This window comes from Microtus oregoni, unplaced genomic scaffold (genome assembly GCF_018167655.1).
Source record: "Microtus oregoni isolate MIOR12 unplaced genomic scaffold, Mior012 000028F_ref0000031, whole genome shotgun sequence".
Lineage (NCBI taxonomy): Eukaryota > Metazoa > Chordata > Mammalia > Rodentia > Cricetidae > Microtus > Microtus oregoni.
The window spans coordinates 12848742-12871138 of record NW_024543087.1 but is presented as its reverse complement, the minus strand read 5'-3'; the positions used below and the strand labels follow the sequence as shown (position 1 = coordinate 12871138).

At 42.0% G+C, this 22397-nt stretch overlaps 1 protein-coding gene across 1 annotated transcript in view; it reads left to right on the top strand.

Moving 5' to 3' along the window:
* Positions 1–22397, top strand: part of Trank1 (tetratricopeptide repeat and ankyrin repeat containing 1) — an 88446-nt gene that overhangs the window by 56066 nt on the left and 9983 nt on the right. The window contains exons 12-18 of the mRNA XM_041677004.1: positions 3144–3343; positions 3631–3768; positions 7940–8083; positions 9029–9185; positions 16251–16339; positions 19609–19712; positions 19815–19947. Of these exons, the coding sequence (XP_041532938.1) occupies positions 3144–3343; positions 3631–3768; positions 7940–8083; positions 9029–9185; positions 16251–16339; positions 19609–19712; positions 19815–19947 (965 nt within the window). The remainder of the gene's footprint in view (positions 1–3143; positions 3344–3630; positions 3769–7939; positions 8084–9028; positions 9186–16250; positions 16340–19608; positions 19713–19814; positions 19948–22397) is intronic.

The window sequence follows — 22397 nt, the reverse complement described above, 5'->3', positions numbered from 1 at the left end:
CCTGCAGTGTGTCTTTGGCTCTTTAATGGACTTTCTCCTTCTGCAGCCTCAGTTCCCTTCTTCCTGTTCATTCTATCCCACTTGTCCCTGTCCTGGTTGCTATGCAGAACTCAGTACTTCTTCTTCGTTGGCCAGCTACGTGCAACTGCTCAGCTGCTGCCACCTCTACCATCATGGCCTCCCTCTCTCCTGTCACTGTCTTCATGACACTCTACTGCTCAACTGACTGACTACTTTCTTCATATGACCAGTACAGTCCAACCCAAAGTAGAGGAGAAAAGATCATTCACTTCTAGAAGCTTTTTATTGTGTCCAATATTGTGCACCAAGGGAGGGAGGCAACTTAGGAGGATGCCTCTCAGCATCTTGAGCCAAACAGCCTGCTTATAAAGCCAGAGAAGGGGTACTTGTACCAATCACAGCACACCTGGAATGCAAACGAAGGCTGTCTCTTTAGTGCCATTTCCAGCAGCCCTTTTGCTAAGTCACGAGGGGAATTACTGTTCCTCTGTAGGTGGAAATTGTTGCAGGGCCATCTAGATTTTGTTGAACCCCTAGAAACTGAAAGAGTCTGGACTGAGGCTGTGCCTTCAGGAACTGGAGCAGTCAGCTGCCACCGTTGCATAGTTTCTCAAGGCATTCGTGGGATTCCAGATGGGCTGGCACTGGCACAAGGGTAATTTCTTGGGCTGTTGGACAGACATTCCTTTTGCTCAAGATGGCCAAGACAACAAAGGATAATCCAACAGCTGTTACTTAGGGGATCAAAGTGCCCTACCTCCCATCTTCCTTACTTATTTATAAGACATTAAAGAATTTATTAATGCTGGGTATGGTGGTGCACACTTTTAATCCCAGGATTCTGCAGCCAGTGGCAGGCAGATCTCTGAGTTCAAGGCCAGCCTGTTTTACATAGTGAGTTCCAGGATTGCCAGAGCTACATAGTGATATCCTATCTCAACAACAAAAACCAAAAGAGGACTTATTATTAACTCTAATAATGAATTTTGTGTTTTAACTATGCTTAACATTTGCCTAGTGCCATCAGGAAAAGGCAGGTCTGCTTTATCTGTCTCAGAAATACTCACTTAAAGTAATATCCAGTTAATAATTCATCAGTCCTTAAAACAGCTTTTCTCTCAAACTAGCCAATTGGGAAATAATATACACTTAAACACTTTTTTCCTTTTGCATTTTTCATGTGTCTGTGTGTTGTGTATGTGTGTGGATGTGTTCATAAGTTTGTTGGTACACGTGTGTGGGTGTGCAGATAGGTGTAGTGGGAGCTGTGGGGCTGCATTCTGCCACCCAGCTCCCGCCACCGGCTAGCTTATGCCCGAAATAACAACACACAAACTGTATTCATTTAAACACTGCTTGGCCCATTTCTATCTAGCCTCTTCTAGGCTAACTCTAGCACCTGGACTAGCCCATGTCTAATATTCTATGTAGCATAGCTAAGGTGCGCTTACCGGGAAGATTCTAGCCTACGTCCATCCTGGGTCGGAGCTTCATCGCATGTGTCTGCCCGGGAGCGGGGCATGCGTCTCTCCGTCGTCTGCCCCTGAGAGCAGAGCTGTCGAGTCTCTGAGCTCACTTCTTCTTCCTCCCAACATTCTGTTCTGTTTACTCCACCCACCTATGTTCTAAGCTATGAGCCCAAGCAGTTTGTTTATTACTTAGCCAATGAAATCAACAGATTGATATATGACACTCCCACATCAGATAGGTGTACATGCATGTGTGTGTAGAGATCCAAGGCTGAAGTTTCTCTAACTTATTCATTGAGGCAGACACCCCTTATTGTTGTCTTCTTTCTACTCCCTAGCAACAACTCATCTCTCTGTTTCTATGGAGTTCCCTGTTATGGATGTCTCATATGAGTAGAAAGATACAGTATGTGGCCTTTTGTCTGATTTATGTTAATTAATATTCCAAGATTTACCAAAGTTACATCCAAGCATAGCATGTGTGTATGTGTGTTTTTCCTTTTTTATGGTTGGCCTGTATTCCTTGTATATGGTGATAGCAAAAAATTACTTTTCTAGTTTCCTGGATGGTATTCTAGTTGTTCAGCACAGTACTTTTGTGCCCTTTTTGGGCTCCACTGTTAGTGTAAATCTTTGGCCCTTGCTAGCTCTTAACGAATAGGGAACCACAGTGGCAACAGGTTGTTTTAGGAACAGCAGTTGCTAATTACATTCATGATTGCTCTATATTGGAAACTTGTAATAATTAAAGAATCAGATAAAACGTTTTCTCCTTACTATTTGATAAAAGTAAGTTGTGATAACACATGGAATTTCATGGTATTCTGCCTTGATCATTATAATTTATCTGGTACTAGGCAAGTAAGGGACCTAGAGAGACTCAGAAAGATAGGTATTCAGTCTAACTTAAAATCCCATCACTTAGATGAGTCCAGTTATTTCTTAGCTGGTGGAGTCCATTAGTAGCAACTCCATTGTTTCATCTGTCGCATTGGGTTCCTGTAAGGGTTTCGTGGAGGGACTTTTATGAGGGTGACTATTCTATCTCAGGCTTTAGTCAGTATTGCTTCAGAGCATAAGTAAGAAACGAGACTGGCTGGAAAAAAGCTTTTTGCAAAGTCTGTTCTCTGGCTCTGACACTTTTCCTTTGTATGGTACTGTTTCAGCTGGGTAAACTTGGAAGAACAGGGTGATAGAGGCTGTGGTTGTCTCCAGGTAGCAATTACTGATGCTGTTACCATGGTAATGTTGCTTTCAGTGCTGTGGGGACCAATGAGAGGATTCAGTGATTCTTGATCTTACTATACTCTTATCATATTTATATGGACAGTCCAGTATCTGTAGTTGTGGAGACATATCTACCTTGAGTTTCTTAGGCAGTGATCTTTCCATTATTATCAGAAATTGTGGTTGAGGTCTCATAAATCTGCTTAGTACAGCAACACATTACTGCCTTCACCTACTATACCTAGAGTGATCTGGGTTAGGACCACATTGTTAACAAGTGGGAACGGGATATAAACTTGAAATGAAGTATTCTTCCTGAGTCAGTAATATATACTGCCTCCTCTGTGAAAAAGAAAACCAAACAAATAACCATAAACCTCAGCCTTGCTGTGTGGTATTTGACAGATACTTTCTGTTTCATCCTAGGAATCCTCAATCTTGCATCTGGAGTGGTGGACTTACTTCAGTTCTACTTCCCAGAATCCTTTGATCGCCTTCCAAGAGATTCTGGACTTTTTGATGGTCCCAAGCCAACTCTCTTAGACTCTTGTAGTGTAAGCGACTTGGCAATTTTGCTGCGAGGGAACAAAAGAAAAACCCAGCCCATTGAATTTGGTGCCCACCAGGTAAGCTTATTGGGATTATATGTTCTGAAATAAGTCAGTTTGAAGTTGCAGCCATGAAGCAGAGGCAGCAGCTGAATTACTGTATAAGAATCCAGTAGCTCTTGATCTAGGATGGGTGTGTGCTTAAGAGAGGCCATTGACTGGGACTGTCTTCCCAGTCCTGACTGACCATGTCCACCCTGGCCATTTCTCTTTAAAGTCATTACTTGTTTCCTAGGGAAACAGATGAGACTTTCCTTTATTTGACTTTGTAGAATCTGATATTGTTTGGGTTTATTTTACTTTAGGTGATTCTCGTTGCCAATGAAATGGCAAAAGAGAAAATTCCAGAAGAGCTGGGGTTAGCACTTGTGCTAACTGTTTATGAGGCAAAAGGATTGGAATTCGATGATGTCCTCCTTTACAACTTTTTTACTGACTCTGAGGTATGTCCCACTGAGTACTTCTCACACAGTCCAGAGCGGAACTTGTGCTCTGCAGAAGACAGTCTGGAGATAAGGCTAAGAGTTTGTCACAGGTGCCTGTGTGTGTTGTAGAACATCTTGTATTTAGTGCGGGGTTTGTGAGTTAATGGAGGGGTTAAAAGTAGTTGTGGGTTGTTCCACAGTATCTCATGGGCTGCTTTTCCCTCTACACATCCCTGGCTCTCTTGTGTTCATGTCTTCTGAATGGCTAGCACTCGAGGGCCAGTTTTCATTAGCTGCTCTTATCATTGGCTCCCAGGGATGCCTAAGTTGGAGCAGGTTCTAAGGAGAGCCATACATGAGGCAAGGTTTGCAGTGTCCACTCTATGAGTTCAGAGATGGGCAAAGCCAGTTGATAAAAAGACAATTCCACGAAGACAGTGAAATTTGGTTCCAGTCTCCTGGATCAGGTAATGTGGGTGACAGGAGCAGCCACCTTTTCTCCAGCCTCCTTTGGCATGCTTCACTGTCACAGCTTCACACCACAGCCACGGTAGCCAGAGTCCATGGATTGACCCCAGTGATGTCTCTGCCAGCACTGCCTTAATGTAGTTCCTGGGTCCTTGTCATGTGTTTTTCTTTTTAAATTTCCAAATTACTGTTAGGGGAATCACTAAGTCAAAGACCATTGCCCTTTGGCCTATATCCGCTGGTTTCCTTTCACTAGCGTAGTCTTTGTGTGGGGCCTCAGGCTGGCTGCTATGGGTCTTCTTAGTGCTACAGCGGCTGTGTTCTGGTCCCTGTTGCAGAGTTTTTGTTACATGCTTAGAAAGGCTGTTTTTTTTTTTTTTTTTTTTAAACTTAACTCTGAGCACCCTTTAGCTTTGATACCTTAAAATCTATCCCTAATCTGACCCTTGAAACAGAATCCTTCTTAAATGTCATGTTTGATTTAGCAATATTTATATATGGTACTGCAACAGATACCTCACAGTTCATAAATAACTTTTTGAATGCAGTGTCTCATCCCACCAATGCTCGAGGTCCTGAGTATTTTTATTACTTTCATTCTTTAGGTAAAGCCAAAGGTTATTGGGTTGAGTAAGTTGCCCATAGTTATGATATTTACAGCAGAGTCCGAAGAAAACCCAAGTTTTTTGAGCTCCAAATACTTTCCTTTGTCCTCCTTCCTTGTCACACGTGACTTGGCTTCTAGAAACTTCCACAATGAATAAATATATAGTGCCACTTCTTATGTGCAGCCCCTTCCTGGTAGATTTGTTAAGAAAAGCAGATGCATGCTCATTAATCCTGCTACCATTTTTCATCTCTGAGGTCTAACTTTTTTTTCCTAATAACACATCCACTGGTCATGGTTGGACTGAGGCTCTCCTGAAAGAGAAAGGGGTAAGAATTTGTTGTTCCTGTCCTTTATTAAGTGCCATTTGTATGCACATGCCAGTGATAAAGTCAGAGGTCAAAGATTTAAGGATCCATGTGGGGGAACTTTGCTTTCAAAAGAAAAATCAGTTATTCTTTACCTGCTCCCAGGAATGGCACAGGCGTCTCTCTGTCCTTCCACTGAATTTGGTGAAATTCAGAAACACGAAAACAACAAACACCTAAACAAATGGTAACATTTGTTTTATTCTGTGTACATAATGAGACATCTAGTAAAGATTTTGATATGGTGCTTCCTGGTGTAATGCAATTGTTCATTCCCTGGTGCAAAGTATGCCCCCAATTTATCCTTTACAATCTCCAGACCAGAAGAATGCAACTGGGAGAGGAAATGCATATAATAAAAAGGAGAGGGAAGGCAGGCAGATCAAATCTCCTCACCCTCCATGGTCTGCAATTCAGATTTCTTTCAGGTGGCTGGATGAAGGTTGCTGAACAGTAATTAATATTTGACATGGAACAGTGGAGATCGTCTGTCTTTGTCCCTCTTAGTGTCCCAGGCAGGCATTGCTTTGGAACATCTGGCATTTGGGCCTGGGTGGGGGTTTGGGCCTGGATGTGCATGGGCATGGGTGGGTACTGTCTGTAGTTCTTTTGTCTAGATTTATTTTGCCCGTTCACCACAATCTCAAGTTGTCTTCTGAGTGGGGAGGCAGCCAAGAGGTGGTCAAGCCAGACCCTGGCAGGATGTTTCCTCACCTTAGGGGAGAAGTTACTCTCTCAGAAAGCTGTAAACTATCCTCCTTGGGAATTGAGAAGGGTGAATGCTATTTATGCTACTTTTGAGGGCATTCTTTCTTGCACACTAATATGTGAGAGGGATGGGGGGAACTTGAAAACCACAAATTTTGTGGGAGACTTGCTAGTGGAATCCAGGCCTTTTCCTTGCAAGAAGCAGCTCTTTTCATTGCCCCAAGTGCTGCAGGCCTGTTATCTTGGCGATTAACACATATTCCCCTTCCTGTCTCCATCTTGAAAACAAGAAAATATTTGCTTCCTGGAAATATATAGCCACAAACCATCTGAGCAAGTTTGCTTCTCTCCCAGAAGTTTTAAAATATGTGACGCTTCCTTCCCTGGCCCCTCTGGCAGTCTTTTTGCCCCTTTGCCTGCCAGGCGGGTCCTCTTGAATGTCCGCATTTTACCTGCTTTCCTTGACTCTGCTTGCTAAGTAGCTTTACAAAGAGGATGTCATGAGTATGTCCTAAAGAGTTTTTCTAAACCTTTCACCTGTTCAAATGACTTCATTTATGGTTGGCATCACTTTTCAGAGTATGGTACTGAACCCCATGATTGATTTTTATAGCAAAAACAGCCAGCCCTGTTTATTAGATCGTGTTTTATGCATGTAGTAAAGCAGAACAACTTAAAACAAGCATCTGTCAGCTCTGTCCACTTCATGGTTTGGGCACCCTTGAACATTACAATGATGTCAAGTTGGCACACTTTATAAAAATGAAAGGCTGGGAGAATAAAGTGGCTACATTCAGAAGACATGGTGAATTGTGAAATTCAAGACTCCTAGGGATTTTTCATTTTAAGTACCACATATAACTTGAACAATTCAGCCTTGCGGGGGTCAGAAACCAGTTCTGAAGCTTGCTGACCAGTTTCAGCCCACTGGCTCTTTCTCACATCCTGGAACTAAAAATGGATTTTACATTTTTGAATGGTTAGAAAAAACTCAAAGAATAATATCTCATGGCACATGGAAATTATATGAAACTCAGTTTAGCACTGACCAATATCTTTATTGAAATATAGCATGTCCATTCATTCACATGTTGTCTGTGGTTACTTTAGCACTGTGGCAGGTTGACCAATGAAAGACCATGTAACATGCAGATATTACCCCTTGCAGTGGTTCTCAACCTTCCTAGTGCTATGACCCTTGAATACACTTTCTCATGTTGTGGTGACCCCATAATAATTTTTATATTGCTATTTCATAACTGTAATTTTGCTACTGTTATGAATCTTAATGTAAATATCTGTGTTTTCAGATGGTCTTAGGCAACTCTTGTGAAAGGGGTCATGACCCACAGATTGAGAACCACTGCTTTAGCATTGCTATCCCCTAGTCATACAATCACATTAGCTTTGGGGGTTTGGGTAAAAGAAAGAATACATTAAAAGCAAGTACTATACCATCAATGTTATCTCCTTTTCTTGACCAACAAAGTGAAGTTGTTCTGTTATCCACTATAAAAAACATCGTGTCCAAGGTCAGATAATAAGTGGAAAATTAGTTATTAATATGCCTCATCTACCTCATATCATGTCACATATAGCATCTGTTTTTCTCTCCATTCAGTGGTTGATTAATTTAGATAATTCTGCCACCTGTGCCTAAATGTTGTCCCTATGTGGTATTTCTTAACCACATTGTGAGAAGGAGTAAGGTTCCCTCTGTCCTTACTGCTTGCTGACATTCTTTGAATTACTGTAACACCTTGGGCCCTTAGCATTCTTGCCCATAGAGGGCACCTATGCCTGGATTCTCAATCATCTTACCCAAGTGTTGGTGTATTTTCATGGTAGCTTCTTTGACTTCTGCCTGTGCAACATTAGCTCTTCCCATCTATTCTGAGGCCATGAGATACATCCCTCTATACAACTTGTGTTGAAGGCTCCACACCTGTGCTTGGGGCTCAGTTTTCTGTGGAGCTTGGGAGGTATTTCAAAAGCAAATTCTGTTGTTCTTCAACTTGTTGTTGTTGTTGTTGTTTAGGCTTACAAGGAATGGAAGATCATTTCCTCGTTCATACCGTCATCTGACTCCAGAGAGGAAAACTGGCCATTGGTTGAAGTTCCTCTGGAGAAATCAAACTCCTCTCAGGCTCGGCCCCTTATGGTGAACCCAGAAATGTACAAGGTGAATATCTGCAATTTTTTCACACAGAGATTTAATATGGAACCAGCAAATAAGGCTTGGAAAGAAAATGAGAAGAAAAATGGAGCCTTGCACCTGGCTGGCCTTTCATTACATTGACAGTGGGAATGGGGAAAGAAAGGCAATGTTGTCTGTCTCCTCCCTCTCTGCAGAGCACTGGATTGATGGAGGTGGAAGGGCCTTCCATTCACCTCTGGAATCCAACTTTATTCATAAAAGTTGATGAAATAACAGAATGTGTCTGAACTGGTTTAGTAGTAATGATAGTTGCTGTACAAGTCATGGCTGTCTTAATTTTAAAAAGCAAGTAACACACACACAAAAAAAAAAACTTAAAGGAAAAGTAAGTCACAACAGTTGTGAGGTCCTGGTATCCTTCTCAAAGGTTAGCAGTAATTTTTTAAAATTTAATTTTAAGTAATGTTTATTTTAATGCTTATTTATGTGTGTTTGGGTTCCTGTGGCAGGTGGAAGAGGATGTTGGATCTGCTGGAGATAGAATTACATTTATTTATGAGTTACCTGTTGGGAACTTATGTGACTTGGAATAGAATTCAGTCATCTGCAAGAGCAGCTAGTGATCTTGACTACAGAACAGAACAAACTCTCTAAAACTTTTTTTTTTGTGGGTCAGTGAGATGGGTCAGTGGGCAAAATACTTGTAAGGCAAACCTAACTACCTGAGTTCAATTCCTAGAACCTATATAGAAGGAGAAGGAGAGAACTAACTCCACAAAATTGTTCTGTGACTTGTACACATGTGTCCTCACATGCACATATTCTACCCATACAAATAACAAGTAAAATTAAATTAAAAATTAGCTTAGTTTTTATACTTTTCTCAGATCAGAGTAAACCCCTTAAATCATGTTCACACTGTCACTTGGACACAAGGCTCATCATCTTTGTCTTCAATCTTATTGTTAGCTCCTCAATGGAGAGCTGAAGCAGCTGTATACTGCCATCACACGGGCTCGGGTCAACCTCTGGATCTTTGATGAAAACCTAGAGAAGCGGGCTCCTGCTTTCAAATATTTCATTAGGAGAGATTTTGTCCAAGTTGTAAAGACAGATGAAAATAAAGGTAAGATCTCATTAAACTATTCTTGCTGTTGGAGATGTGTCTCGTCTGTTCTGATGGTCATGTAGAAAGGGCAGTTTTTGTTGTTTTGTGTTTTATAGTGCTGAAGATTGAACCTGGGCCCTTATGCATGGGAGGCCAAGTGCTCTACCACTGTTCTGTGCTTCCAGTCATGGGGTGTAGAGTTTTGTTTTGCTTGATAGCACCCTTTCCATGCTTTTCTCAGAAAACGCATTTTAGCTTTTTTATGTTAAAGTGTCTGGAAAAGAGTATTTGTTGTGCATTTGGGGTGAGTTTGCTACTTTAGGGAAATCTGTTATTTGTCCTTTAAAAGCGAGTAATTTGAGTATGGGCTGCAGGAACTAGGTCACAGTGTTATAATACAAGTTACTAAAAACTTTTGGGTAGCCTGATTGAGATTGCCTATCAAAGTGAAAAACACATAGCCCTAGTTGTAATAACAAGAAAATGAAAGTAGTCCAAGCATCCAGTATGGGAAAGGCTAAAATGCCATACAATTATTAAAAAGACTAAGATGGATTTCTACTTATTGGTATGGAAAGATGTTTAAGATATGATATATAAAAACAAGAAAAATACAAACAGTATAGAATGATACATTTTTTTTTGGCATTAGGTTCTTTAATTGCTCTGGGAAGGAGTTTCCTCAATGATGGCAGGAAGTTATTGAACTGGATTTAGCATAGGGGCCTGAGAGCAATCCCTCAAGGAGTTTTGTAAAGGCAAAGGTGGTCTTGAATGTCTCTTGTTGATCTACATTCACTAGCCTAATGTTTGCCTTTGCCACATCTTCTGCATAATCAAGAAGTGACAGGCATTCTGCTTAGAATATGTTCAGGAAAAAACATTATTTCTAGGATCACCCTGTTTACAATCCCATTTAAGGTGACCATGTTTGCCAACACTATAATAGTTAACATTTTAATTTTTCCTTAAAACTCTGGAAATCAACTCTTCTATCCATGTATCATCATGATGAGATTTAATATAAGATGTAGCTCAGATCCAGAATGATCCAATTTTAAAGAACCTTATATTAACACAAATACAAAACTATGTACATCAGCATATAGCAGAATAGAAAATTTACATGTACACATATGTTATGTGTATGTGCATATGAAATCTGTTTGAGTGCCTATGACTGTCAAACCAAACTCATTTTGCACACCGGCACATTAAGAATTAGGTTAGTGAGTGTCTTAGTTACTGTTCTGTTGATTTGAAGAAATTCTATGACCAAGGGAACTCTTACAGAAGAAAGCATTGAAATGGGAGCTGCTTGCAGTTTTAGAGAGTTAGTCAGTGATCATTGTGGTAGTAAGATGGAAGGCTGTATTGGCGTAAATAAATGCAATGCAGATATTAAAGAATATTTACCACTTTAATGATAAACTTACAGAACCGAAGTTCCCGCGTAGCACAGGAGGTAGGAAGGAAAAGGGGAGGGCGCAGCCTCCGCGCGCTCTATTTATCCGTCCACAAACCCCGCCCCCTAAAGGGGCTGACTTAACCCTACATCTCCCCCTTTTTGTCTAAATAAGACAGAACTAAACCAAATATAACTATAAACAATAATAACAAATGATAAATATAACAAACAATATTGAGAACAAAAGTTTTGATAGACATTCTATCTCAAGGAGTCTAAATAATGTAGAGAGTAACTACAATTAAATAATCTTCAACTCCATCAAAGATCTGAGAAGGGAAAAAATATTACTTAACAAATGAGAGATATCTAAAATGTGCAACAAATGACAGAGACAACTGACTACCTGGGCAATCACCCAAAGTCTCATTTGCAATGTTGAGTCAACCAACTTTGGCTAAGGCCTAACATAACTGACATACATTATCAAATGCAAGGAACTTTCTTAGAATTATCTTACCCTGTCTTGGCAAGATAAGACAATCCTGTTTCATATCTTAGTCAGTAGTTGAGGTATGGGCTTTTCTTAACCCAAAGGCCAGTTCTGCCAAGAAGACAAGCTCCCAGTGGAGTGTCTTTGGTGCTCAACGATCTCTCGGGAGTAGGGTGGTGTTGCCAGGAGTAATTGTGTCTTGTTGGCACAGAATTCTAGGTTAGATTAAAGGCCATTTTCTACAGCTCTTCAAAGAGGCTGAAGATTATACTATCTATACTAAAAATAATCTCTATGTATCTAAAAGACCTGATTAACCTAAGAATAAATATGACAAACATATAATTCTTTATACCTATCTAATTTGAAAACTAAGAGAATAAACAACTGTGCAATATGAAGACAATGATCTTCACCTGTAAACAATGTCATTAGATATCAAATGTAAACAATGTTATTACATAAATAGTATCAGAGGTAGAAATGTACATTGTGATATGATAGATATATCCATACAATATAAGCATACTCTTATACAAAAATAGAGGTAGGAACACTCACATTCAATATTCAATATATCAATATACAAGGAACAGTACCAATATAATTTTCTAAAAACAGTAAGTCACAAATACCAATCATCCCATCAAACCAGTTAATCCCCCCCCCTTTTTTTTAAATATACCCCTAATTCCATACAATATCTCCCCATCCCCTTAACCCTAAACCAACCAGTAAAAGATGTCCCTAACCCTGTGGGCAAACTCTGTTGGGAGAGGAGACGTCGTCCTCTTAGATTGCTTCTAGCTGACATGGGGGCGACGTTCTTCTTAGGGGCCCCTGTGAAAGCAAATGATGGTAAAATTCCCAAATTAACCTTTGACCTAAGAAAATTATAACTAGTCTCTGATGTTTTGAGAAGGACCGGCCAGAGTGTTGTCAAAAATGTGCATCATTTGAAATTGTCTCCTGCAGTTGGTACCAAAAAACAGGTCTAATATTAGCGCTTAAAAAAAATCATGATGTCATAAAAACCAGATTGAGTTGATGTTGTGGGGCCCCATCTTCATTTTGGAAACTTTAAAGATTACTGTAGGAAAATATGTTGCTTGTTATGGGAAATTTAAACATTAACAACAAGGACATATAGTGACATATAAAGAAAGACAAAGATATGAGGAAAGGCAAAGAAAGCTTATCAAGTATAAAATTATTCTTATTCTGTCCCATTTCATGGCTCCTGACCTGAGACAGAAACTCTGAAATATCCCTTATTAACAGGCTTGGAATTGAAGAGGGACTGAGCCATAGTCCAACTCCAAAACCAGCTCTACACATTTATAAAGAAGTGTTCAATAAAACATATAAATATATATAAAAAAATCAATACTTACAATATGTATAGAATTTTATTGTTGATGTTTAGTGGGTCGTAACTATTTTCCATCCATCAGTAATTAAATATTCAGGGTCCCTTAAATTCTTTGGAGATGAGTATTTTCCTGTGGAGATAAGAAAAGAACCCTGCCCCCAACCTAGCTGTAATTCTTACCATCTGAATGCCGGTCATCCTTGTGAATGAATTGTCATGTGACCCGAGCGCCAGCGGAGGTGGGAGGGGAACAGAGACTGATCATGCTGTTACAGAGGCGCTGCCGATTTCAAACCGCCGGGGAGTGCTAGCTCTCCCGTCCCGCTTGATTCTCTAGCAAGCAGCAGGGAAAATCGAGTCACTCAGAATCTCAGCTGTGTCCCCAGCCGTAGTCGAGTTGGACCAGCTGAAAGGGTACAGTCTGCATCCCCAGGGAGACTGCCGCTAGGAGCGGTGGCCCCAAGAGACTCCAATTTGGGCCGGGTCTCGGCAAAGCCCCACGTTGGGCGACAAATGTATCGGCGTAAATAAATGCAATGCAGATATTAAAGAATATTTACCACTTTAATGATAAACTTACAGAACCGAAGTTCCCGCGTAGCACAGGAGGTAGGAAGGAAAAGGGGAGGGCGCAGCCTCCGCGCGCTCTATTTATCCGTCCACAAACCCCGCCTCCTAAAGGGGCTGACTTAACCCTACAGAAGGCATGGTGTTGGGGAGTAGCTGAGAACTTTACATCCTGATCCAAAGTAGCAGGCATCAGGCAGAGAGAGACACCTGGTCTGGCATGGGCTTTTGTAAACCTTAAAGCCCATCCCCATACCTCTTCCAACAAGGCCCCACTTCCTAATCATTCCTAAATAGTTCCACTAACTGGGGATCAAGCATTCAAATGCATGTGCCGATATGGGCCGTTCTCATTCAGACCACCACAGTGAGATTAGTTGGACTGTCTGACTGTCTGGCTTCTAAACGTCATAGCACAGAGACCAAGAATTCAGATAGCAAGAGAGTCATCATTTGTATCAATTTAACTCCTGGTTATTCAGGGCCCCATGGCTAGCAGGTCAGAATAGACAAAATGCATAAATATACATTTGCACAGTTGCTACTTCTGAAGTAGACTTTACAGTGCTCACCTTTGTATAGGTCTTTATGTGTTTGTTGAGTAGATGTAGACATCATTTTCTTCTTCAGAAGGGTTTAAAAATTATATATTATTATTGTCATAATTTTCAAAGACTAGCTAATTAAAAAATAAAATCCTCTGAGTAAGATAGTCATGAAGAAAAACAATCTTCCCTCTGTGGAGAAGAAGACCTCATTTTTTCTTGAGAATTAGTTAATGAGTTGGCTCCTCTAGACTGTGGTTAATTTCTCTAAGGAAGAAGCAGAGCTTATCTACTGTAGAGAGGTTTGCTGGTTGCCTTTCTATTTCTGGTTATTGCTCATAGCTCAGTTGGGGACCAGGATCCAATCTTCTTTTTTTGGGCTGTGGTGAGAAGGGTTGAAGGCTTAAAATTAAAATCTCATCTTCTCAGGGACCTTGCCATCTGAGTAGTTATATGACCTTGTTCAGGCCCAATTTCCTTATCATGGGCCCTTTTCCCTTCCCATTAAAAGGAAAAGGAGTCGGTTGGCCTAGTATATAATTTTCAGTTTATCCTGTAACTTTTTTTTCCAAGACAGGGTTTCTCTGTGTTCTAGGATAGCCTGAAACTCACTCTGTAGACAAGGTTAACCTTGAATTTAGAGATCTGTCTGCCTCTGCCTCCTAAGTGCTGGGATTAAAGGTGGGCACCACCACCTCCTGACTCACTCATATTCCTTTTAATTACCCAATATGCTCTAGTACCCACTGGAGGGATGATTAAGATAAGTAGTTTTACTTACAAAGTTAAAATGTTCAAGAATGACAGTTTCTTTTGTATCATGGTAGCAGTATTAGTACAAGAGCAAGGGCAGTCTTAACCATAAGCTATGGTTGGACACATAGACTCTTCCAGTGCATCTGTCTCTCCAGTACAGGGGAATATGAGGTGAGTATGGCACTGATACATTTTGGAATTTTTTAGCATGGTTACCTTGTCCTCTTCAGGTGTAGGATGGGATTTTCTTTGGGACTATACTCCCACCTGGTGCATAGAGACCTCACTCAGGGCTGTGGTCATTGTTGCATTGTGCTTCAGAAGACTATTGGAAGGAAAGCAGGGAGGGAGCAGGCTGTGAAGTCTGCTTGGTCTCTGATCCTTCTGGTTGAGACCCATTGCTTCTTTGGTTGCAACCCATTAGTCTAGGCATCTCTGGTCCCTTTAGCTTTGATCTGGCTTCCTGACATTGTTGTGGCGTTCACTGTATCTCTGGTACTTAATGAACTGTGCATTGCTGCTTGTTGCTGATGACATTCTGAGGGCCATGGGTGGGGAGGGTTGGTATGGAACAGAAAGGACAGACTGTAAGTGGTTATAGTAATGTTTTCCCACCCACAGCAAGGTGTTAGGCTGTCTACTGTGGTGAGGACAACATATGCACTTGGATGCACAAAAATGGATTTTGTTCAGCTTGGAATTTTCAGCTTTACAATGGTATAGAATTGATACACCAGTAGAAACCATATTTTGAATTTTCATCTTTTCCTCAGCTAGTAATAAGTGGGTACAATTAGCAACCACAGTGTCCTGGGTTGCTAAGACATGGTATCTTGTAAATTAGTTGTATTTAAAGCCCTTTTGAATTATGATATTTCCCGTTTACTGTGGGGTTTGTTGAGATGTAGCTCCATCAGAAGCTTAGTAGCATGTATTGTAAATGCCTGTCCTCTTGTCCCATGCTGAATTTTGAGAGCTTACTAAGAACTAACTGGCTTTTTATTTTCAAGGAATTAATAATTGCTATGTGTCTTCTTGTTTATAGCTACAGTCAAGAAAAGTAGACCAGAATTTAAAAAGCAAATTATGTGTTTCTCACTTTCACCTCCTCCTTCTGAAACATACACCAACCTGTTTTGGTGCTAAAATACTTCTTGATGAAGTCTAGAAGGTCAACACAGCGCATTGCCTGCAGTACAGCAACAAATGTGATTTCTCCCATTTCTACTAGCTAGAAGGCCAATATCAAGGAGTAGGTGGGGTTAGTTTTTTTCTGAGGCCTCTTTGGGCTTCCAGATGAAGAATACCTTCTTACTGTGTCCTCACATGGTCTTTCCTTTGTGTGGTGCAACTGTGGTGTATGTGCGAGTGTGTGTGTGTGTGTGTGAGTGTGTGTGAGTGTGTGTGTGAGTGTGTGAGTGTGTGTGTGAGTGTGTGTGTGCGAGTGTTTGTGTGTGTGCGAGTGTGTGTGAGTGTGTGTGCGAGTGTGTGTGAGTGTGTGTGTGAGTGTGTGTGTGTGAGTGTGAGTGTGTGTGTGAGTGTGTGTGTGAGTGTGTGCAAGTGTTTGTGTGTGCGAGTGTGTGTATGAGTGTGTGTGTGAGTGTGTGTGTGAGTGTGTGAGTGTGTGTGCGTACGAGTGTGTGTGTGAGTGTGTGTGTGAGTGTGTGTGTGTGTGAGTGTGTGTGTGTGAGTGTGTGTGTGTGTGTGTGTGTGTGTGAGTGTGTGTGATGTATATGTCCTGATCTTTTACTGTGAGACTGGTTTAAGGCCTATCCCAAAGACTTCGTTGTATAGCTCTGGTCTCCAAAGAAAGCCCTATTTTTGAAGTAGTAGAGATTAAGAATTCAGCAAATGAATTTCGGGGGATATAGTTTAGGCCAAACAGATGTAAGTCGGGGGTTACTGCCTAGAGAAACAAGCTCACTTTTCACTTTCATTTTAGACTTTGACGATAGCATGTTTGTTAAGACCTCAACTCCTGGTGAGTGGATCACACAAGGAGACTATTATGCCAAGCATCAGTGCTGGAAGGTAAGGAGCCGGGGCCAGAAGCCAGGGTGATGAATGTCTGTGACTGCTGGCCTTGGCAGACCTCATGGGAAGGTTTCCCACTATCAAATTGGTGACTAGGACACAGTGATGGTGGCAGTGATTGTGCCGTTTCTGAGTTTATCCTGACAGGAGGAGAGCCCCCTGCCCTGTTCCTTCCCAGTCAGTGCAGGCATGGTAGTCCTTCATTTCAGCAAAGTGCCGGCAAATAGATAGATAGATAGATAGATAGATAGATAGATAGATAGAGAGATAGTCAGTCAGTCATGGTCTGTCCCCTGCCAAGGGGCCTTCCTATTTATTTCCATGATTGATTTTTGCAGCTCAGCTAAACCATCACAGTCCCAATCTTACTTTATTTCTTCCCTTTGTCAGCTGCAGCTTGCTAGAGATGTTCCCCTCTGTAGCTGCACAGTGTCTGCTTCAGCAGCTCCAGACACCCCACTATCAGCAGCATCCCACACAGGAATGAGGGCAGGCACTAGCTTCTTTAGGATCTCTTTTTAGATCCAAAGTTCCCAGTGGACTTCCTCATGCTTCTTCTTGTCAGTACTAGGTCACATGCCTTTCACCTCTGCAAAGTCATCTGGGAGGGTAGTCCTCTTGACAGTTTAAGCCTTGTATGTAGAGTAGATTTTTTGATCTGGCAAGAAAGGAAGGAGAATGCTGTGGGTAGCAACGATATCTACCACCACCGACTGAGCTCAGGAAACTTACAGCTCTTGGAGCTGACTGCTGAGCACCTGGATGACTGGGTCGCCATGACTGCAGCTGAAAGCAGCTGCGCTGGTTTTGGCAGATGGCTTTCTTTCCTTCTCTGCAAATGGATGGGGTCCAGCCTCTCAAGTGTCCCAGAAAGATGTCTGCTGCTTCCCTTCCATGTCTGAACAGACACTGTGTGGCTCATTTTGTTGCTCTAGCAACTCTTATTGTTGGAACCTGTAAACTAGGTCTGAGTGAAGGCACTAGACAGTCATGAAGACTCTAGGACTGTAAGTCAGAATTGATCAAAGACAGGCCCTGTGGTATAGACAGAGACAGAGCACCTCACATTTCCCTTCATCTCAGTTCCTAGAAAAGTTTGGTTTGCTATGATGGGAAATAGTTACATGTACAGAAAAGGGATCATATCTGGGTTTTTCATAATAAGTACCCCCACCCAAACTTAGTGGCTTATCACAAGTCGTCTGCGCAGGTCTCTGGGCTAGCAGTTTGAACCAGCTAAATAGCTACTGGACCCACCGGAATTCGTGTGTCTACCCTTGGCCGCCATTCAGTTGTATTCTGTTTCTGGTGATTGGCCGGTTCCTGGCTCTGGTAATGGGGGGATGGGTGTGGGGTCAATAGGATTCTTGGAAAACTTCAGCAGATCTTGTTCCTTCAGCAGATAAATTTGGGCTAGTTCATATTATGCCAGCGTTCAAAGAAATATGTCAGTCCTGAAGGCCTGTTCTTAGAATTAGCCCTGTGGCACTTCTTATGAATTCTCTTGGCTACATAAGTCAGAGGCCACATTAAAGGACAGGGAGACAGACAGACTCACTAATGCTGGGGTAGAAGCAGCAAAAGTATATTCAAAGGAATGTGGCAGAGGTCAGAGGTGTGAGGGGCTCTGGCCACCCTTTTGATTTCTAACAATGAGGTGAAGAGAAAAACCATGCTATTATAGAGGTATGTATGAAAGGTTATTTTCAAAATATGCAATATTTAGCTGGTGAAATTGATAGAGCCCCAAAATTTTTCATTATTGATCCTTGTTATAATTGGAAAGAAGCACTGAACATTTGGCTATTGTTTTAAAACCAAAATATTTTTTGGCAGGGTGGAGGGAGGCAGCAGGGAGGGAATGGCAAGGCAGGCTGGGCAGCAGCAGGTGTGGGCACCAGACTGGAGTGTTATAATATAAAGTCTTAACTCTTCATTCCTTTCAGAACATCATTGATGTTGCCCATATGTGTTGTCCATGGGTTTCCAATTATTTATCCCTTTAAAAATACCTTTTGAATGTTTGAATCTAAAATTTTTTTAGGGGAGCCGGCACAGATGAGAATGTTATAAAAAGCCTTCTCCTCGCCCGACTTTATTTTGACCCCCGCTAAAGGACTTCAGGACTCAGGTGGCTTATTGAGTTTTTGGCTGCATGTCAATGAATGTGTCAGAACCACCATGCAAGATCATTCATCCAGCAAATAATTGTTGAGCTATGGGCCAGACATTATATTTAGATCCTAAAAATATGATGGTGAACAACAGTGATACACAGACAAGTGCACAGTTCAGCAGTTCCAGGTGTCACAGATGAGAACCAGCTGTCCCAAGAGCCACCTGTCCTGGACACAGGAGGTCAGGGAAGCCTTTGAGAAAGGGTATTGAGCTGAGATTGTAGAATAAGTGAAGTGAACTAGGCAGAGAAGGGAAAGGGGAGCATTCCAGCTAGAACAGTGCATGCAGAGGGCCAGCTGGGAATGCGGGTGGACAGGAGCAAAGAGCATGATGGGAGAGGTCGTTGTGTCTGATTTACCACAAAGCACCACTCAGTGTCTCCAGTACCAACATTGAGACCTAATGCCAGTGCAGTGTGAGCCTACTGCTTCTGTAGCTTGTGCTTTGAGACAGTGCAGGACCTCCTGTTTCAGAGAGCAGCTTTTCTGCTGGCCAGGATTTGGGTTGTGCTTGGAGACCTTTGACACTCCTTTGCACGCCTCATAGTCAGAGGTTTGTTGACACAGGTTTGCATGCTTCAAGGATCTTAGGTGCTCTGATGCCATCTCTACTACATTTCTACGCCACCACGTCTACACTGCTGTCCACCAGCACACAGGCTGCCACTATAGCTAGCAACCATGTCAAAGCCCAGAAAAGCTGCTGGGTAATTTTGGGCCCTTTGCTCCATGGCTCTGACTAAGGTTGCTACTACATACAGTGAGGAGGGGTATGTCTTCTGTACTTGGCCATTAGAAGATTATACAGAGTTGGTGTTGTGGTGGCCTATAGATCTACATGTTGTATTCACTTTCTTCATGGCTACTGACTATTTCCTAATGAAACCTTTGGATTGTATTAGCTGGTCCCACAGCTGGACTCTGTCTTTGGAGACTCCTCTCTTTAAATCACTTGTACTTTCCTGCTCTTCCGTCAGATTGGGCTGGGCCAGACACAGGACTCTGTCCATAGCAACATAATGCATGCATTAATTCTTGTTCTGTTACCTCCATTACCTTGCTGGGAATCAAACCTTTGGCCTATTCCAGGTTGCAGCTAAGTGTTACCAGAAAGGAGATGCAGTTGAGAAGGAGAAGTTGGCCCTGGCCCACTACACTGCCCTGAATATGAAGTCAAAGAAAGTCAGCCCCAAGTAAGTGTCTTAGGATTGATTCTCATGCTCTCTGATGAGAGTGTGAGGTTGGATATACCGGCCACATTTCATGACAATGCTGATTCTTTCCCTTTCCCCCAGGGAGAAGGAGCTGCAGTATTTGGAACTGGCTAAGACTTACTTGGAGTGCAATGAGCCAAAGCTGTCTCTTAAATGTTTGAGCTATGCTAAGGAGTTCCAGCTCTCTGCCCAGCTGTGTGAGAGGCTGGGAAAGGTATGGCCCCAACCCAAAGATGCTCCTTGAATAATGGTGCTTCATTTGAGTAAATGGAGGGGTGGGCCATCATTCTCTGCTTGTGGCAGGAAGAGACTCCAATCCTTAAAGGAAGGAGAGGCTGGCCCTGTCATCTGGGATCCTTTTTTCTCCACTTGCTCAAGAGTGTGTTGTATGTGTTTGTGTGTGTATGTGTGTTTATCCACATCTGTGTTACTATTCAAGTCCTGAAGTCAGCCATAGGGAGGCCAAGTCACAGACCCAAACCAGACGGATGTTAAAATATTCTTGCTTTCTCTTTGCCTAGGTTCACAGTCTGGAGTCACTTGAGTAAGTAGTTTGGTGTATGTATACGTGGAGGGTTTTCTCTGTTTCCAGTAATTACCTAGATAGATCATCATGGTCTGATCCTGTAATCATGTGCAGCTACTTGATAGAAAGTTAAGTTAATTAAAAGAAAGTAAAGTTAAAAACTTGACCCTCAGTGTCACTAGTCATATTGTGAATGCTCATCATTCCAGAATGGAATCATCACTCAAAGCTCTGTTGGGCAGAACTTCTAGTGTGGAACACAGCTTCTTAGTGGTTAGCAAGCTGACAGTGGGACACAAATGGCTGCTTGTCTGTGGCAAGATTAAAACAGGAGAAGAAAGTAAGCAGTTAGAAATTGTTCGTAGCTACATTGCATTGCTGTAACATCCAAGTTGTGGGCATTTTCTCAACAGTTCCTTTGCTTTGCTTTTTTCCATTTGTGTGCCTGTGCCCAAAAGTGATGTCAGGAATCATCTTCCATCTTTCCTTCACCTTACTCACTGAGGCAGGATCAGTGAATCAAACCCAGAACTCACTGATATGGCCATTTTGCTTGCTAGCTTGTTCTGGGGATTCCATCTTTCCTTTCCAAAGCCACTCCCTCACTGGGCATTTTAGTGGGTTTTGGTGATCAGAACTCTGGCCCTCAGGCTTGTGTAACACACACTTTAACTACCGAGCCATCTCCCTAGCCCTGCAGTTCCTTGTGAGGGAATCAGATTTGGTACAGTAAGAATTTAAAACAGTCTGGCAGTTGCAAAAAGTGTGCTAGAAAGCATGGGGCTGTGAACTGTTGTATTTTCTACCCAGGTTTCCTACTCCCTATTTGGAACATGGGTTTCTGTGTATCAGTGTAACAGTTTCTAGGATCCCTAGCACACCCGGGATATTGAAGTCAGAGTGGGGAATGGGGAATGAGACCTACTGAGAAGTTGGAGTTGTGGGCCCCATGTCAGTGTCTAAGAAGATCAGTCCCTCCCAATGCTGCAGCCCTGGCTCCATGTTTGTTATGGGGTGTGGCTTATCTGGGAGATGGAGTAGAACAGGGAATAGATGTTCTACATTCTAGGAGTTAAGATAGTTTCTATACTTTCCAGTTTCTTTAGTCTCTGCCCTCCAATCTTTGGTGTTACCATCTAGAACCCTAATGGGAGGCTACAAGATACAGGCCTTGCCTGTCACTTTCCCCTTTGCCTCCCAGTACTGTCCATGGGAAAGGGGCTAAGTATCGCTTGTCTCTTTAACCTCACCTCAGCCTCACATGCTTGCATTGCTGAACACTAGATCATGGCATTTTCTATACACGTGGGATTTAAACTTGTCTAAACTTGTCTTGTTCTGTGTTTTGGCTTTCCCTTGCCTCTTATGTTGAGCTCTGGCTGTGTCTCTGACCATGGTAACATTGCAGAGTGAGTGTTCTCTGTATCACTACCCCCTTTCTCCAGTGATGAAAGTTCAGGTGTGGTGTGGCATGACTCAGTACTACTGTACCATTTGTGATGTGTTGCTAGAAGTGGCCTGCAGCCCTGGGTCCTTAGACACTGCTATCTCATTTTACTAGGTATGTCTACTTTGCTGTCCAGAATGGCATGCCATGTTGTATGTAAAGATACTGTGTTCCCTATGCCCTTGACCATGTTTAGCAGATTCTTATTTTTGCAAGCCTCTAGATGTTTCTCACTGTGAATTAAATTTTCACTCCTCTAATTGTTACTGCAGCTGTTCACATTTCTCTATTGTAAATGGCGGTTTATAGCCTTCCAGTATCTTTAAAATTGTCTTTTCAAAAGTCTTTGTAGCTACAGGATTTTTTTTAATGTTCTAGAACTGTTAGATCTTATATGGTAGCTTCTAGTCAGATATGGCTACTTAAGATTAATTAAAATTAAATAAAATTTAAATTTCAGGTTTTAGGTTACAGTACCCTATATATCAAGGTCTGTATTGAGAGTTAGTTAGTGACCAGCAGATTGGGTCACACAGTAATGAGAAACATCTGTTCTCTTAGAGAGCTGTTGGACAGTTCTGCTTTCAGTGCTTAAACTGGTTTTCTTTCTTGCTTCTTCTCCCTCTTCCTTCTTTTCTTCTATTTCCAGTGTCGGGAATTGAGTCTGGGGCTTCATACACATCTTAAGCAA